At 48.6% G+C, this 19,288-nt stretch overlaps 1 gene segment (V, D, J or C); it reads left to right on the top strand.

The window, feature by feature from the left end:
• The first annotated feature begins 9,846 nt into the window (after positions 1–9,846).
• On the top strand, positions 9,847–14,751 carry LOC135272998 (immunoglobulin heavy variable 1-69-2-like). The segment is given in 3 exon segments: positions 9,847–9,925; positions 13,564–13,633; positions 13,719–14,751. Coding segments are annotated over 3 exon segments (360 nt in total).
• Positions 14,752–19,288: the final 4,537 nt, after the last annotated feature.

Raw genomic sequence — 19,288 nt, 5'->3', positions numbered from 1 at the left:
ACATATACACAGGTACATGCACATGCACATAAGTACACAAGCACACACGTACATGTGCATACAATGAGCACATGTATGCACATGTATATATACACACATGCAGAGGCATGGATGTGCACACAAGCACACACATGCATGTATGTACTCATATGCACAGGTACACATGCACACATGTATACACACAGGCACATGTAAACAGGTATACACGTACATGTGCACACATACATAGCATGCACACACATAGGTATGCACAAACATGCATATGTGCACATAGGCACACACCCACACACACACATACACACATGCCCATGCATATACACACATACACATGTGTGTACTGTGTGGGTCTGTTCTCATGCTGCTAATAAAGGCATACCTGCAGCCAGGCATGGTGGATCCCAGCCTGTCATCCCAGCACTTTGGGAGGCTGAGGCGGGTGGATCACCTGAGGTCGGGAGTTCGAGACCAGCCTGATCAACATGGAGAAACCCTGTTTCTACTAAAAACACAAACTTAGCTAGGCGTGGTGGCCCATGCCTGTAATCCCAGCTACTCGGGAGACTGAGGCAGGAGAATCACTTGAACCCAGGACGCGGAGGTTGTGATGAGCCAAGATTGCCCCATTGCACTCCAGCCTGGTCAACAAGAGCAAAACTCCATCTCCAAATAATAATTCCTTATTCTCGCATTGCCACCCCAGTCTCAGTCAACCACAAATCCACATTGTGTCACTGTGTTTTTCTCTGTTCTCCACATTTTATGTTAATGTAATCTTAGGATATGTGGTCTTTCATATCTGGCTTCTTAACATCCTCAAGGTTCATCCACGTTGCAGCCTATGTCAGAGCCTCGTTCCTTTTTCATGGCTGAGTAATATTTCACAGCACGAGGGGACAACACTCTGTTTATCTACTCATCCGTCAACAGACACCTGGACTGTTTCCACGTTTTGGCTACAGCTGAAGGTGTGGTCCATCTGTGCAATGTTTAAGCTGGGGGCTTTAACCATAGGCATTGAGGGTCAGAAATTAGAAATACATTCAGGCCAGGCGCGGTGGCTGACACCTCTGATCCCAGCACTTTGGGAGGCCGAGGTGGGAGGATCACTTGAGCCCAGGAGTTTGAGACCAGCCTGGGCAACATAGTGAGACCCTATCTCTGCGAATATACTTGTATGTATTTATATATATATTTATATGTGTGTTTGTGTATATATATTTACATGTTATTTACATGTAGTTACATATGTATCTTCTTATTTATATATGTATATTTGCATATTATATGCATATATCATGCATATTTATATACACATACTTACATATTATGTGTATATATATTGCCATATTTACATACATATATTTATATGTGTATATAAATTCATATATATTTATATGCATGTATTTATATGTTATGAGTACATATATTCAAATATATTTATATACATATATTTAATATATTATATTTATATATATTTAAATATATACATATATTTAGGAACAGCTATGTTTCACAGGCAGGAAATGCTGGTGCCCAGCCCTTGATCAGACTGCACAAAGGTCCCCATAAAGGTCTGTGTTTCCTGTGGCCACCGTAATAAGTGACCACACGTTATGAGGCCACAAGCGACCGAAATTTACTCTCTCCCACCTCTGGATACAGGAGTCTGACATCAAGTTGTGGGCAGGGCCACACACCCTCCTGAGGCTCTGGTGGGAGGCTGCTCCCTCCGTCTCCCAGCTCCTAGGGGCTCCAGGTGTCCTGGGCTCGTGGCCCCATCACTCCAGCTCTGCGTCTATCTTCATGAGGTCTTCTCTGTGTCTCTGTTTCCTCCTGTTTTTTTTTTTGTTTTGAGACAGAGTCTTGCTCTGTCACCCAGGTTGCAGTGCAATGGTGTGATCTCAGCCCCCCGCAACCACCCCTTCCAGGGTTCAAGTGATTCTCCTGCCTCAGTCCCCTGAGTAGCTGGGACTGCAGGCACCCGCCACCACGTCCAGCGAATTTTTGTACTTTTAGTAGAGACGGAGTTTCACCATATTTGTCAGGATGGTCTCAATCTCTCGACCTTGTGATCCGCCTGCCTCGGTCTCCCAGAGTGCTGGGATTACAGGTGTGAGCCACTGCGCCCAGGCTATCTGTCTCTCAGATAGAGACCTGTGACTGGATTTGCGACGTGCTCTACTCAAGCATGACCTCACTTCAACTGAATGACATCCCAGGAGACCCTGTTTCCACACAGGTCTTGTCCTGAGGTTCCGGTGGACGTGAGTTTCTGGGGACAGCATCCGCCCAGCCCCGCCATGCCTGTGCCTGCGCTGTAAACATGATGCTGAGGGATGCACAGCGGGTGGCGGGGACGGGGCTGATGGGTGACGTGCCTGCGTGTGCTCTGCCCGCAGGGAGCTACGACACCGTGATGTACTGACTCAACAAGAAGTCACCCATTTCCCAGGAGGAGTCCCGGCTGCTGCAGCTGCTCAACAAGGCGTTCCCCTGCATCACGCGCACCGTGGTGCTGAAATGGTCCGTCACCCAGGTAGGCTCTGCACCGCATGATGCTGACGTGCTCCCTGTCCCAGGTAGGGACTGAGTGATGCTGAGGTGCTCACTCTCCCAGATAGGGTATGAGTGATGCTGACACAGTCCCTCTCCCAGTTAGGATGTGAGTGATGCTGAGATGCTCCCTCTCCCAGGTAGGGTGTCACTGATGCTGAGATACTCCCTGTCCCAGGTAGGGTGTCAGTGATGCTGAGATGCTCCCTGTCCCAGGTAGGGACTGAGTGATTCTGACACGGTCCCTCTCCCAGGTAGGGTGTGAATGATGGCTGACACAGTCCCTGTCCCAGGTAGGGTGTGAGTGATATTGAGATGCTCCCTGTTCCAGGTAGGGTGTGAGTGATGCTGAGATGCTCCCTCCCCCAGATAGGGTGTCACTGATGCTGAGATGCTCCCTGTCCCAAGTAGGGTGTGAGTGATGCTGACATGGTCCCTGTCCCAGGTAGGGTGTGAGTGATATTGAGATGCTCCCTGTTCCAGGTAGGGTGTCAGTGATGCTGAGATGCTCCCTGTCCCAGGTAGTGTCAGTGATGCTTAGATGCTCCCTGGCCCACGTAGGGTGTCAATGATGCTCAGATGCTCCCTGGCCCATGTAGGGTGTCAATGATGCTCAGATGCTCCCTGTTTCACGTAGGGTGTCAGTGATGCTGAGATGCTCCCTCTCCCATGTAGGGTGTCAGTGATGCTGACATGGTCCCTCTCCCATGTAGGGTGTCAATGATACTGAGGTGCTCCCTGTCCCAGGTAGGGACTGAGTGATGCTGACATGGTTCCTCTCCCAGGTAGGGTGCCAGTGATGCTGAGATGCTCCCTGTCACAGGTAGGGTGTCAGTGATGCTGAGATGCTCTCCATCCCAGGTAGAGTGTTAGCGATGCTCCCTGTCCCAGGTAGGTTGTTAGTGATGCTGACATAGTCCCTCTGCCAGGTAGGGTGTGAGTGGTGCTGACATTGTCCCTGTCCCAGGTAGGGACTGAGTGATGCTGAGGTGCTCACTCTCCCAGGTAGGGTGTCAGTGATGCTGAGATGCTCCCTCTCACAGGTAGGGTGTGAGTGATGCTGAGATGCTCCCTGACCCAGGTAGGGTGTCAGTGATGCTGACATGGTCCTTCTCCCAGGTAGGGTGTGAGTGATGCTGACATGATTTCTGTCCCAGGTATGGACTGAGTGATGCTGAGATGCTCACTCTCCCAGGAAGGGTGTTAGTGACGCTGACATGGGTAGGGTGTGAGTGATGCTGAGATGCTCCCTGTCCCGGGTAGGTTGTCAGCGATTCTGAGATGCTCCCTGTCACAGGTAGGGACTGAGCGATGCTGACATGGTCCCTCTTCCAGGTAGGGTGTGAGTCATGCTGACATGGTCCCTCTCCCAGGTAGGGTGTCAGTGATGCTGAGATGCTCCCTGTCCCAGGTAGGGTGTTAGTGATGCTGTGATGCTCCCTGTCCCAGGTCAAGACTGAGTGATGCTGACATGGTCCCTCTCCCAGGTAGGGTGTGAGTGATTCTGACATGGTCCCTCTCCCAGGTAGGGTGTGAGTCATGCTGACATGGTCTCTCTTCCAGGGAGGGTGTCAGTGATGCTGACATGGTCCCTCTCCCAGGTAGGGTGTGAGTGTTGCCGATATTGTCATTACCCAGGTAGGGTCTGCACCCCGTGATGCTGAAATGCTCCGTCACTCAGGTAAGGTCTGAGTGAGTCCCCAGGAGCTCAAGAGGCAGAGTGTGGCCGCACATTTGCAGGGAGACAGGATTAAACACAGAACCTCTGCCTACCCAGAGCCCCCTCCCCGAAGGAAGAAGAGTGGGTCATCATGTTGCTACGTTGTATTACGTTAAGTTGTTTTTGAGATGGAGTTTCGCTGTGTGGCCCAGGCTGGAGTGTAGTGGCTCGATCTCAGCTCACTGCAACCTCTGCCTCCTGGGTTCAAGCAATTCTGTGCCTCAGCCTCCCAAGTAGCTGGGATTGCAGGCGTGTGCCACCACGCCCGGCTGATTTTTGTATTTTTTAGTAGAGACAGAGTTTCACCATCTTGCCCAGGCTGGTCTTGACATCCTGACCTCATGATCCACCAACCTCAGCCTCCCAAAGGTCCTTGGATTACAGACATGAGCCACGGCACCTGGCCTCTTTTCTTTCTTTCATTTATATTTGTTTATTTATTTTTCTTCTGAGATGGAGTATTGCTCCGTTCCCCAGGCGGGAGTGCAATGGCCCGATCTCAGCTCACTGTAACCTCCGCCTCCCAGGTTCAAGTGGTTCTCTCCTACGTCAGCCTCCTGAGTAGCTGGGACCACAGGTGCCCACCACCATGCCCACCTAGCATTCTTTTGGTATTTTTAGTAGAGATTGGGTTTTAGCATGTTGGCAAGGCTGATTTTGAACTCCTGACCTCAGGTGATCCACCCGCCTTGTCCTCCCAAAGTGCCAGGATTACAGATGTGAGCCACTGCACCCAGCCTGCGTTTATATTCTTGGGAATAGGGCCTTGTTCTGTTGTCCAGGCTGGAGTACTTGGTGCAATCAGAGCTCACTGCAGCCTCCACCTTCCCAGTTTACACGATCCTCCTGCCTCAGCCTCCTGAGTAGCTGGGATTATGGGCGTGTGCCATCATGCCTGGCTACCTTTCTTTAATTTTTAAATTTTTTTTTATACAGACAGAGTTTAGCTATGTTGCCCAGGCTGGTCTCGAACTCCTGACCTCAGGTGATCCTCCAACCTCGGCCTCCCAAAGTGCTAGGATTTACAGGCGTGAGTCATGGTACCCAGCCAGTTTTGGCTTTTTAAATTAACATTTTGTGTATAGGACATAGCACCACACTCTTTCAACTTTTTTGTCTCTTTTGGAGACGGAGTCTCTCTCTGTCAGCAGGCTGGAGTGCAATTGCTCACTACAACCTCCGCCTCCTGGGTTCAAGTGATTCTCCTGCCTCAGCCTCCCGAGTATCTGGAATTACAGGCATCCACCACCACACGTGATTGTTTTTTGTATTTTTGTAGAGACGGGGTTTCTTCATGTTGGCCAGGCTGGTCTTGAACTTCTGACCTCGTGATCCACCCACCTCAGCCTCCCAAAGTGCTGGGATTACAGGCCTGAGCCATCGCATCCAGCCCCTCTTTCACCTTTATATGTTAATAATTTTGCCACTCGTAGCCATGCATGGAGGTTCATGTCTGTAATCCCAGCACTTTGGGAGGCTGAGGCAGGTGGATCACCTGAGGTCAGAAGTTCGAGACCAGCCTGACCAACACGGCGAAACCCCGTCTCTATTAAAAATAGAAAAATTAGCCAGGCGTGGTGGCAGGTGCCTGTAATCCCAGCTACTCGGGAGGGTGAGGCAGGAGAATCGCTTGAACCTGGAGGGTGGAGGTTGCAGGGAGCCGAGATCATGCCACTGCAATCCAGCCTGGATGAGAGAGCGAGACTCCGTCTGAAGAAAATAAAAGAAACCAGCCTGTGCAATATGAGCTTTGAAGCCACGGCAACCAGCAGGGAGACGTGACAACCCCTCTGCCCACAGGTGCTGGACATCACGGAGCAGCTGGATGCCGGCGTGCGGTACTTAGACCTGCAGATTGCCCTCATGCTGGACGGCTCTGAGAAGAACCTGCACTTTGTTCACATGGTATACACCATGGCACCGGTGGAGGTACGACCAGGCTGGGGGGATGCACGGGGAGCGCTCAGGAGGCGGCCGGCCTCCCACGGGGAACCAGACTGCCATAGGGACGGGAGGTTCCTGACCCTTAGTGGGATGACGATGTCAGCTTCAGGGCCAGACAAGAGACCAGGAGATGCTGACGCCTGCTGATCTGTTAGGAGCACTTATTTTTTTTTCTTTTGGAGATGGAGTCTGACTCTGTCACCCAGGGTGGAGTGCAGTGGCTCAATCTCGGCTCACGACAACCTCCGCCCACCAGGTTCAAGGGATTCTCCTGCCTCAGCCTACCAAGTACCCGGGATTACAGGCGCCCACCACCACACCCGGCTAATTTTCATATTTTCAGTGGAGACGGGGTTTCACCAGATTGGCCAGGCTGGTCTTGAACTCTTGACCTCAGGTGATCCACCCGCCTCAGCCTCTCAAAATGCTGGGATTACAGGCGTGAGCCACCACACCTGGGGTACGGGGGGTTCTCGACCAGTGTGAATTTCTTCATTTCTTTTTTTCTTTTTGTTTTCTTTCTATTTTGTTGAGACAGAGTCTTGCTCTGTCACCCAGGCTGGAGAGCAGTGGCGCAATCTCAGCTCACTGCAACGTCTTCCTTCCTGTTCAAGCAATTCTCCTGCCTCAGCCTCTGGAGTAGCTGGGATTATAAGCATGCACCGGGCTAATTTTTTGTATTTTTAGTAGAGATGGGTTTTTACAGTGTTAGCCAGGATGGTCTTGATCTCCTGATCTCGTGATCCATCCACCTCGGCCTCCCAAAGTCCTAGGATTATAGGCGTGAGCCACCGTACCTGGCTTACGGGGACTTCTGCACCAATGTGCGTTTCTGAGCTTGCATGGGTTCCTCCTGCATTTTTCACCAGTTACTTTGGCTAGCACTGGTCCCCCAGGCTTTGTCAGGCTGTCTGCACTTTTTTTTTTTTTTTTTTTGAGACGGAGTCTTGCTCTGTCGCCCAGGCTGGAGAGCAATGGCGCCATCTCGGCTCACTGCAACCTCCGCCTCCCGGGTTCAAGCAATTCTTCTGCCTCAGCCTCCCGAGTAGCTGGGATTACAGGTGCCCGCCATCATGCCCAGCTAATTTTTGTATTTTTAATAGAGATGGGGTTTCACCAGCTTGGCCCAGCTGGTCTCGAACTGCTGAACTCAGAGGATCTGCCCGCCTCGGCCTCCCAAAGTGCCAGGATGACAGGTGTGAGCCTCCATGTCCAGCCCTCTTGGTCTTTTGCAGAATGGAGTCAGTTATCTCCCTGACCCCCGTCCAGGCTTTTTTCAGTGTGTTCTGTTCCTGGCTGCCAGAGGGACTTCTAAAATCTGAACATGAGAAGTCACTGTCCTAAGGCCTGCCTGTGGCTCCCTGTGACACCATGGCAGGCACCCAGAGGCCTCGGGGTGCAAAGGCATTGTCCCACACCATCCCCCTCACTTACTCTGCACCTGCGGTATCTGACTCATTCCCTGGAGTTTCCAGACGTCACAAGTCTGCATATGAAGTGGCTTCCAGTTGAGGTGTGCACAGACAAATGGACATGTGTGCAGAAACACAGACATGCCTGCATACACACACACACGTGCATATAGACAGGTGTCTGTGCAGAGACACGCTTGAAGACAGACACACATGTGCACACAGAATCAGGCAGAGAGACCAGGAGCTGAGGCTCACACCTGTGATCCCAGCACTTTGGGAGGCTGAGGCAGGTGGATCACCCCAGGGTGGGAGTTGAAGACCAGCCTGGCCAACATGGCGAAACCCCGTCTCTACTGAAAATACAAAAATTAGCCGGGCGGTGTGGCACGCACCTGTAGTCCCAGCTACTTGGGAGGCTGAGGCAAGAGAATAATTTGAACCTGGCTGGGGGAGGTTGCAGTGAGTGGAGATGGCGCCATTGCCCTCCAGCCTTGGCAACAGAGCAAGACTCCATCTCAAAAAAAAAAATGCAAAGACACCCACACAGACACACACATATTCATGTACACACACATGCATGCACACATGTACACACATCCACATGCTTGCTTTTTTTGAGACAGGGTCTTGCTCTGTCACCCAGGCTGGCATAGGGTGGTGTAATGGTAGCTCACTGCAGCCTCAGCCTCCTGGGCTGAAGCAATCTGCCTGCCTCAGCCTCCTGAGTAGCTGGGACTGCAGGCACACACCACCACACTGGGCTCGTTTTCCAGGTTTTTGTAGAGATGGGCTCTTGCCGTGTTACCCAGGTGGGTCTTGAGCTCCCGGGCTCATTCAGTCCTCCCACCTCTGGCCTCCCACAGTCCTCCCGCCTTGGCCTCCCACAGTGCTGGGATTGTAGGTGTGACCCCCAGCACCCAGACCAGCTCCCCCTTTCTCCACTTGCTCTGCCCCCTACGCTGGCCCCTTCCTGCCCTGCCCACCTCTTCCTTTCCCCGCCAGAGCTTGGTAGGGTTCCTGGACTTTTTGTTTTTTTGAGACAGTCTTTCTCTTTTGCCAGGCTGGGGTGCAATGGCGCCATCTCGGCTCACTGCAGCCTCTGCCTCCCATTTCAAGAGATTCTCCTGCCTCAGTCCCCCAAATAGCTGGGATTACAGGCACCAGCCACCACGCCCAGGTAATTTTTGTATTTTTATTAGAGAAGGTTTCACCATGTTGGCCAGGCTGGTCTCGAACTCCTGACCTCAGGTGATTCGCCTGCCTCGGCCTCCCAAAGTGCTGGGATGACAGGCATGAGCCACCGAGCCGGGCTGAGTTGGCTCACTGCAGCCTCCTGTTTGCAGGAGGATCCACCTGTCTAAGCTTACCAGCTACCTCTAGCTTGGACTAGAGGTGTGAACCACCACACCTAATTCTTTAATTCTTATTTTTTGTAGCCCTGTTGCCCAGGCTAATTTCAAACTCTTGGACTGAAGCCAATTCTCTGGGATCGGCCTCAGCCTCCTCGCAAAGCACTGGGATTGCCACTGTTCTGGCCTCATCTTTTCTCTTTTTTTGAGACAGAGTTTTGCTCTTTTGCCCAGGCTGGAGTGCAGTGGCTTGATCTCAGCTCACTGCAACCTCCGCCTCCTGGGTTCAAGCGATTCTCCTGCCTCGGCCTGCTGAGTAGCTGGAATTACAGGTGCATACCACCACGCCTGGCTAATTTTTGTATTTTTAGTAGAGACAGAGGTTTTGCCATGTTGGCCAGGGTGGTCTTGAACTCCTGACCTTAGGTGATCTGTTCCCCCTCGGCCTTCTGAAGTGCTGGGATTACAGCTGTGAGCCAACGTGCCTGGCCGACATGGCTGGCTGCAGCCTCCACCTCCCAGGTTCAAGCAATTCTCTTGACTCAGCCTCCCAAGTAGCTGGGATTACAGGCGCCCACCCACCACACCCAGCTAATTTTTTTGAATGTTTTTAGTATAGACGGGGTTTCGCCATGTTGGCCAGGCTGGTCTTGAACTCCTGACCTCAGGTGATCCGCCCGCCTTGGCCTCCCAAAGCGCTGGAATGACAGGTGTGACCCATGGAGCCCAGCCTTCCCCGAGCTGTGGGACTCGTGAAGGACTCTGCCCCGCCCCCTCCCTCTCCCCAGGACACGCTCCCGGAGATCTCAGAGTGGCTGGAGCGGCACCCTCGTGAGGTGGTCATCCTGGCCTGCAGGAACTTCGAGGGGCTGAGTGAGGACCTGCACGAGTACCTGATCTCCTGCATCAAGACCATCTTTGGGGAGATGCTGTGTCCCCGCGGGGTGAGTGACGAGGGAGAAGGATGGCCACAGGTCTCTCCCAGGGCTGGGGGATCCTCATCCTCACCCTGCATTTGCTTACCTGGTACCCCCAGGTGTGGCTGCTGCCGTGATCCCTGCAGCAGGTGGAGTTTTGAACAACAGCAGCTCCCGGCTCTCCTGCAGGCCGACCTAGAGCTGGGGGTGGCTCCTAGTTGGAACTGCTTCCTGTGATGGGTTTAGAAATCTGCATAGCAGAGCCGGACATGGAGGCTCACACCTGTAATCCCAGCACTTTGGGAGGCTGAGGCGGGCGGAGTTCAAGACCAGACTGGTCAATACGGTGAAACCCTGTCTCTAAAAATACAAAAATTAGCCAGACATGGTGGCGGGTGCCTGTAATCCCAGCTACTTGGGAGGCTGAGGCAGAATTGCTTGAACCTGGGAGGTGGAGGTTGCAGTAAGCCTAGATCACACCACTGCACTCCAGCCTGGGTGACAGAGGGATACTCTGTCTCAAAAAAAAAGAAAGAAAGAAATTTCTTTCTATGTTGTAACTGTCACAGGGCTTTTTTTTCTCTAGTAGCCGTATAAGCACTGGTCTTGAGATAAGCAATATTAAAACATTTGCAGCTCATGGAACTCGAGACACAGGGTAACTCTGCCCCTGTTCCACAGCCATAAATAGAGCTTCGACTGGACAAGAGACTGATTTCAGTACATTTCTCCTGAGAAGAGACCACTGACCATGACCTTGTCCTGCCAATTTACGGAGGCTGTGCACTGTGTCTTTCTGCCCCTGCAGAAAGCCCTTTCAATGTACAGGGCCCAATTGTAATTCGCTTAGTTCTTAAGTCCTCGTCCTAAAACAAACATGAAATGCATGTGACAGGTGTGTTTGCCTATTACACATGAGAGCCTGCCCACCACTTGAATATCCATAGCTCCTTCTATAGGCTGCTGAGTGTGTACACTGGTCAATCCATTCACATGAGTTCATTTCTCCTCTTCCCCTCTCTTGAAGTGCCTGCTCACAGGCTCTGTGGGAGGCTTTGCTCCCCAGCCTGTTAAGATGGCCCTCCTGCAGCTTCAACCCTTTATCAGAAATAAAGTTTCCTTTCTAAGTTTATGAATTGGGTGATTCTTCAGTTGAAAGCACAAGTTGGTGGCAATATTACATATTAATTCTGTAAATGTCTGGAAGACAGGGGTGGACAGGGATAGGGTAAGAAATCCTGAGGTGGGGTGCACACCCCACACTTCCATGGAATTTCCCTCTGGATACTTTCGGGTTCACAAGACTCCAAACAGATTCCCTCATGGCTCTGTCACCAGAACTTTTCTCTGAAAAGCCCAGAACTTTATCCAGACAGATCCTACAGAGAAAAAATACTTTTCAAGATCTCTCTTCTATGTGAGCGGAAGGGATTCTCCTCCATCACAGACAGTTTCATCTTAGCCTTCCTGTGTCATGAGAAGGGGTACAATTAATAAAACAACTGGGGTGAGATTCAACAGAATAATCTGTGGATGCTGCAGCCAGGAGGGGGAGTAGAGGACGGAGGAGAATCAGCTGAACCACTGGAGACCCCTCATAAAGGGCGCAGCACAGAGAAGAAACAGCATGGAATTCAATTTCAAGAACATATCCTGCTCCCCTGCCCGTCATATCACCTCCTCACCAATACAATTAATCTGGATTAAAGAGAAAAGTGTGGCAACGAAGACTCTGCCTGAGTACTAGAACTTAGGGAAACCCAAGGCAGTGGGAGACAACGAGTCAAGGACAGTGAAGGGATCTAAAGCCTCTGAGACCAACAGCTTCAGGACCAAGGTCACGGCCCCTCCCTCAATGGCCTTAAATCTACCTCTCATGGGGCATCTGCAGGGTTCCCGAGTGAGAAGGGGCAAAAACAAGGTGAAGACACTTTCCAAATCTCCAGTAGTACTGAGCTTGCCTTAGCTCTGTTTGGAAAAACAAGACAACGACAACCACAAATATAACCAGGACTAAGCTCAGTTTTGGAAGCACTTTTTTTTTTTTTTTTTTTTTTTTTTTTTTTTTTTTTTTTTGAGACAGGGTCTTGCTCTGTCACCCAGGCTTGAGTGCAGTGGTGCGATCTCAGCTCACTGCAACCTCCGCATCCCATGTTAAAGCAATTCTTGTGCCTCAGCCTCCTGAGTACCTGGGACTACAAGCATGTGCCACCACCCCTAGCTAATTTTTGTGTTTTTAGTAGAAACGGGATTTCACCATGTTAGCCAGGATGGTCGTGACCTCCTGACCTCACGATCCACCTGCTTCAGCCTCCCAAAGTACCAGAATTACAGGTGTGAGCCACCACACCTGGCCAGAAGCACATTTCATTGGCAGCACACTAGAAAGGATGGAAAATTTGAGGCTCATTACTGTGCAAATATGCCACTGTGAGTGTGTGTGAGGTGAGCTTTGAAACATAGGGTCCCCGATTAAAGTTAAAATCTGATGTGATTTTCTATCAAAGAATCCTAAAAAAAAAGTGGCTTCCTCCAAAATCCCCAACAGTTCCTGGACTCGCCATATGTCTGGACCGTATCGGTGCATCTGCAGCTCCAGCAAAGCTGTTTCCCTAATTCTAGTCCTCAGGCAGAGTCTGTGCATTGCCACACTTTTCTCTTTAATCCAGATTAATCGTACTGGTGAGGAGGTGATGTGTTGGGCAGGGGAGCAGTGTATTTTCTGGAAATTGAATTCCTTGCTTGCTGTGCTAAGGTGACCCTGTAGATTATGTTGGGTTTTCTAAAGTGGGTGTCCTATTTTAAGATGGGTGTGAGAAGCAATTGTTGTTACAGAAAGAGCATTCTGAGCCAGGGCACAGCCGCTTCATACTGGGCTTGAGATGCTGGGAGGAGAATTCTAGGGGAACCCAGACAGGAACTTCCCTGCAGGGCAGGAGCTGAGCTGCAGGGGGCGCTCAGCACACACCCAGCCCTGGGGCAGGTGCACAGTAGGAGAGGAGGGTTTTTTCCCTCTGGGATTGAATATTCCTTCTTTCAAAGCAATAATGATATAAAATTTCAATAAGAATTTAGCAAGTACTGATCTGTCTTTAGGTATTACCTTGTATATGCAGCCTATACCTAACCTAATAATTTAGTGCAAACCACACTTAAAAGGAGAAATGTGTAAGCCTCTCAAAGGTAATTATAGTTAGAAATTGAGGATGGTTTTATTCAATGGGTGGTACTATCGGGAGACACACTCATCCCAGAAGTCAGATGTGCAGAGGGCAAGGCCCAGGAAATGCTCAGGTTGTCAGTGTGGAACAAGGAATCACACTGAGGTGATTGTCCAACCTGATTGCTCAGGTTGTCCATAGGAACAAGGAATCACACTGAGGACCATGCCCTGTGAGACCCTGGGTTTCTGTGAGAGGGATTCTGTCTTCCTGGACTTCTGAGCATGCCAGAGGACAAATATCACGAAACAAAGTTCAGGGCAGGGAGCTCAGCATCCCACTGTGGCATGGTCCAGGTGCCACCTCTCTTCCTCAGGTTGGGGTGGCTTGAGCTATGAAATACCTGCCTCATGAATATGCAAATTCACTGGTGTCTACCGAGGTAAATACAGATCTGTCCTTGCCCGGAGAGAATCACACACCAACCACATCCCTCCCCTACAGAAACTCCACAGCACAGCACCTCACCATGGACTGGGCTGGAGGATCCTCCTCTTGGTGGCAGCAGCTACAGGTAAGAGAATCCTCAGTTCCAGGGCTGACATGGGAACTGGGTCCAGTCCAGAGAGATCTCATCCACTCCTGTGTCCTCTCCACAGGAGTCCACTCTGAAGTGCAGCTGGTGCAGTCTGGGGCTGAGGTGAAGAAGCCTGGGTCATCAGTGAGAGTCTCCTGCAAGGCTTCTGGATACAACTTCACTAACTACTACATGAGCTGGGTGCAACAGGCTCCTGGAAAAGGGCTTGAGTGGATGGGACATATTGATCCTGAAAATGGTGATACAATGTACACACAGAAGTTCCAGGGCAGAGTCACCATGACTGCAGACACGTCCACGAACACAGCCTACATGGAGCTGAGCAGCCTGTGATCTGAGGACACGGCCGTGTATTACTGTGCAAGATACATAGTGTGAAAACCACATCCTGAGAGTGTCAGAAACCCTGAGGGAGGAGGCAGCTATGCTGGGGCTGAAGAGTTGACAGGACGTGTGAGGTTTAAATGTGTTTAGAAAATGGGTTAAGTAATCGAGGGAAAGAAACAATAGAAAGATGCATATGTTCTAATTATATAGCAAACAGTATTTCAACTGTCACCCTATAAGTAACACTCACAGAGTGGGGAAAGGCAGCAATCAATCAAGGTGATGCAAACATCCCCCTGGAGGCTTCGTGGGGCATAGGTTTTAAAATCAAACGTATAAATCATTAGGAACAGGATTGCTGCATCACACGGTAAGACTAAATATAATTTATAAGAAGTGGCCAAATTTTCCCAGAGTGACATGACTTAGCCCCTCCTTTTACATTGAATTCATTTTATAGCAGTTTTAGGATCACAGCAGATCTGAGAAGCAGCAAATTTCCCGTGCACTCCTGCCCCACACATGCTCAGCCTTCCCTGCTATCAACACCCTGTGCCAGAGTCATAAAGCAGTTACAGCGGATGAATCTACACAGACACATTGGTTGTGTCCTTTTCTGGTGCTCCCTGGTACAGCAAGCCCCAGTTATCTTGAAGTACCCCAGATTCTTCATCTGGGTTACTGGGAATGATGCTAGGCAGAGGGACGGTGGGTGGGCCAATCCCCTTCACACTCTTTCCTCAAGGGTCCAAAAAATGCACATCGACTTGGGGATCCTCTTTCTCCTGGTTTTCTATGTCCCTTTCTGGAGGGTAAAGTCTCCAAGCATTTACAGTAGGGTTTCCCAACTCCCCAGCTGTGGATGCTTTAAGGTGTGCAGTGTGTTAGGGACTGGGCCGCACAGCAGGAGGTAAGTGGGGGTGGGGGAGCATCACTGACTGAGCTCTGCCTGCTGTCAGATCAGCTTTGAATTAGATTCTCCTAGGAGCCGTACTCTATTGTGAACTGTGCATGCAAGGGATCTAGGTTGAGCACTCCCTACCAGAATTTAATGCCTGATGAATGCAGGTGGAACAGGTTCATCCCGTAACCACCCACCATCATCATCCATGGAAAAATTGTCTTCGATGAAACTGTTCCCTGGTGCCACAAATGTTAGGAACCAATGGTGTAGAGGCAGGTCTGTGCGACTGAAAGGCCAGCAGCTTCTAGTGAATCCCATAATTAATGTCATTTAATGAGCAGTGGAGACTTTGTGAATAATTCCCTTCAGTTGGAGTCCAAACACTATAAGCTCCTGAGGGTGTTCCTGGATAAAGCCCTTTGTGCAGAAAATGCAAACACATGCATGGGATCCAGGCAGGAACAAAGCTTCCCTTACAAAGTGCTTTGACACCTGGAAGGAGCCTTCAGGTTTGGGCACTGGACCCCTTCCTTGCTGGTTGCACTTCAGCCAGAAGCCTCAGCCCGATTGGTCTTGCAGTGGGAGAGCCTGAGTGGGGTCACGGGTTACAAAAATGCCTGTCATCCTCCAGCTGAGCAAGGCCATCTGCCTGCTTGTCAGTGTCAAACCCATGAGGGGTGCCCTCTGGAAGATGACAAGATGCAAACAACTAATCAGAATCATTGAGTCCCTCAAGTTTAATTATTTTCCCAATGGGTGGTGATTTTGAACACAGAAGAATATTAACATTTGTTTTTGGTAAGATTTGTTGTTCTAGTGTCTAGAGAAAAGGTTTCCAAGGAGGAATCTGATATCGTCTTTCAAGTCTCAACCTCCATGTGATTACCTCAGTAAATATTCTCCCACACCCCTGACGAGGATAAGTCTCATATATGTCCTATAAACTACAAGTAGAATTCTAAGCACCCCCACTGACTGGATGGACTCTTTCTCTTCACCAAGGAGTTCCAGAGACACTTGAAAAACTAGCTCAGGCCATGTTAAAAACAGAGGATCAGAAATGCCTCATTATACACTCCTCCCTTTGGAATTCAAGCACAACTAACCAGCATTTTCATTAAAATGGAAGCACGAGGCTGAGAAAACAGATTATTTGTAGCAGTAACAGGCCAAATTCTAACCTGACTCAAGATTAGCCTCACATGACAGACAACAGGCCTTGAAATGTCTTTTAACCTAAAATGTATTTCTCTGACATATTTTAAAATCACCCTGCAGAGTTATTTTTTGTGAGAGAAATTTACATTCTGTAGAGAATCTCCTTTCGTTTGCAGGACTTTTTGTTACACTGAGATTAGCTGAGAGTCTAGCATCTTTTAAAGGTCTTAATAGAAATTATTTGCTGTTTATTGCCTCTAAGGGTGGCCACATAAGAGATTTCATCTACGTAATAAGAATCTTGTTCTCCAAAACTTGTTATCTTAACCCAGACCCTTTTTTTCCTACTGATTTCAGGTCTTTAGATAAAAACTTAATTCTTTCAATCAATCGCCAATCAGAAAGTATTTTAATTCACCTGAAGCTGTCATCCCCTCCCCACACTGCCTCACTTGTAGCTGTTTCCTCTTTATGGACCAAATCAACACATAACTCACATGTATTGGTTGATGTTTAAAGTCTCTCCAAGACATTAAATTGAAGCTGCAATGAAACCACTTTGGGCACGTGTTCTCAAGATCTTCTGGGGCTGTGTCCCAGGGCATGGTCCTCACATTTGACTCAAAATAAATCTCTCTAAATACTCTGCAAATGTGGCATTTTTATCAATAGTTCTCATAGAACCTACTCTGTGGTCTGTGTTACATTCACAAGCATGATATCAATAAAGTATTAGTTATTAAAAATAAACACATGTTGGCACTATCTTGTGAAGTTACACGTAGACTAACTACAGGATCAAGTGTAAATGTTTCAAAAGTATTTACACAAGTTATTTTAAAATTTACGTTCCACAGATGTTTCTCTCAGATTCCTTATGTCAGCTAATTGTTTTATAATTTTTGTAGATGATTATACCCTACTTCTTCTAGGCATTTATTGTAGAAAGCTGTGTGAAACTAGTCAGCCCTACATTTGAAAGTCATTTCTGCGGTGGCTGCCAGAATTGAACTGCATTTCCTCTGGAGCCACCAGACATTCATATTCCTCCAGTGACACCTTAGTTTTGTTTCCTGCTTGGCTTTGGGCCTTTCTCTTGTGCTATCCAGAGAAACTCTGTCTTTCAGATCCCCCAGGTCATGCCAGAGCCACGTGGACCTGACAGTTGTCAGTGAGGTGGGAAGCGTTGCACTGAATGGGCACTCTCTGTCCTTCGGAGGGGGCCATACTCCAGGCAGACATCACAGTCCCAGCTCAGGGTGTGTCCTTCCAAGTATCCCTGCCCCTCCTGCAGGAGCAATGCTGATCCATGCGTCTTCCTCCCTTTCCTGGATAGAGGGTCTCCTTGTTTTTTCCCAGATTTTCTTCCAGCAGCCACTAAGTCTTCCCACTGATGTCTTCAGCTGCCTCCTTTCTGCCCTTGCCAGCAGATGAGGCTGCTATTCCTGAGGAAATGAGAGGAGGCGGGAGAGGAGGCTGTCATTCCTAAGAGAATGGACAGAGCTTTGGAGTTTTTCTTTCTTCTATCCCAGTTTCTATGAGTTCCTCCAGTGCCAGCAACACAGAGGTGTTAGCATCTTTGCCCCTGCATGTGGATTCTTTGGTAATGTAGTGGTGGCAAGGGAGGTGGGTCTGGATGCATTTCAGCCACAGCTGCTGTCCATTTTCCCACACAGAAGCATCTCAGGAGGTAGAGGGTGGAGATTTTTGTGAGGTATCCTCAATCCTGGGAGAAAAGCTTTCTTTATTATACTGAGTTTTAAGTAATCCAGTACATATGTCTAATTTAATCTTGCATTAGCTTATATGACATTTGCTGGCCTCTGCCCTAGATAAGGTCATATTCTCCTCCTGTTTCTTCCTGCAAGTCACTGACTTTGGGAAGATGTAAGGTCATTTGTTTCTCCTATAACACCAACAATCTAATGTATTAAAGAAAAGGTGCTACTTTGCAGCTCAATGATGTCAGTTGTTGTAAAAATAACATAGTTTTATTGGATACCTATGTCTCCATGGGTAAAAAATTATATGTAATATTCAGAAACTAGAAATAACAAAAATATTAGAGAGCTCTACAATAGTAGGAGTATACTCATTAACTGGAATCCTGTTCCTCATTAGAATCAACACATTTTTTTATACACAACCAAAGTACAGACTCACGAGTAATTACACTGAGGAAGAAGCCACACAAATGAAATTGAAGCTTCAAGATTTCACCTTAACAAAATCTTGAAAAATAGATCTAAAGTAACAAAGATGAAAGATTGACTCAGTATGGTGAGAGGAAAACCACTGAGATGCAGGAATTAGAGGAACAGACGGAAGCTTTTAAGTGTAATTCATTGGTATCTTGATTGTTATATTGGATGCACAGGTGAGCACATGTGAAATGACTGTTTCCTTTGGAGACATGGTCTTGATCTGTCATCCAAGCTGGAGCCCAGTGGTGAGATCATAGCTCTCTGCACCCTCAGACCCTGGGTCTGCAGCAATCCTCCTCCCTCTTCCCTGCATAGCTGGGACCACAGGTGTGTGCCACCATGCTCAGCTTCAGTGCTTATTCAACTGCATACATTAATTATGCAATATTTATCATAATGCAATAATGCCTCAATAACGGTATTACCAATAAGTGGATGGGTAATTTGTTAAAGATTGATAGAAAGATGGACACCAGTATAAGAAATGTATGACACTCAAGAAAATGAAACTGTAGGAAACGTGCTTTTCTTTACATTTGTTAGGTAATCACAACAGTGAATACACATCACACCATGTTCTCATTACAAAGAAAAGGTTCTGCAAACCTCACTAGGTGCCACCCACTGTGTGCTGGGCTTGGTTCAGGGAGAAGTCAGGTCCAGTGGTGAGAAGCACAGGCCCAGACACCCAGGCTCACTCTGAACAAATGTGAGCTCTGGGGACATTGTACAACCCATCTGTGCTTTTCCTGGTAATTTTTCATCTTTAACATGGAAATAACAGTGACACTACACGTCATGATTTCTCTGCATATGTAAAAATAAATGATGATTGGTGCTAACTTTAAATATATGTGGGGTACCTCAAAACTGTTTTAAAATAAAAATTACAAAATTATAACTTTTATAGGTTTTCAGGCTTTATCACAGAGCAAAGTTACAATAAGAAACCACAATTTCCAAATGCATATCACAAATCAGTATCACAGATCTCCCCCAGGATACTGTCCTGTGCTCTGAGCCCCACTCTGTCCTCAG

This window comes from Aotus nancymaae, unplaced genomic scaffold (assembly GCF_030222135.1).
Source record: "Aotus nancymaae isolate 86718 unplaced genomic scaffold, 86718_ANA_hifiasm-v0.15.2.pri h1tg000174l, whole genome shotgun sequence".
Taxonomy (NCBI): Eukaryota; Metazoa; Chordata; class Mammalia; order Primates; family Aotidae; genus Aotus; species Aotus nancymaae.
Note: the sequence above shows the minus strand (reverse complement) of the source record. Positions and strands in the feature narration are given on the sequence as shown.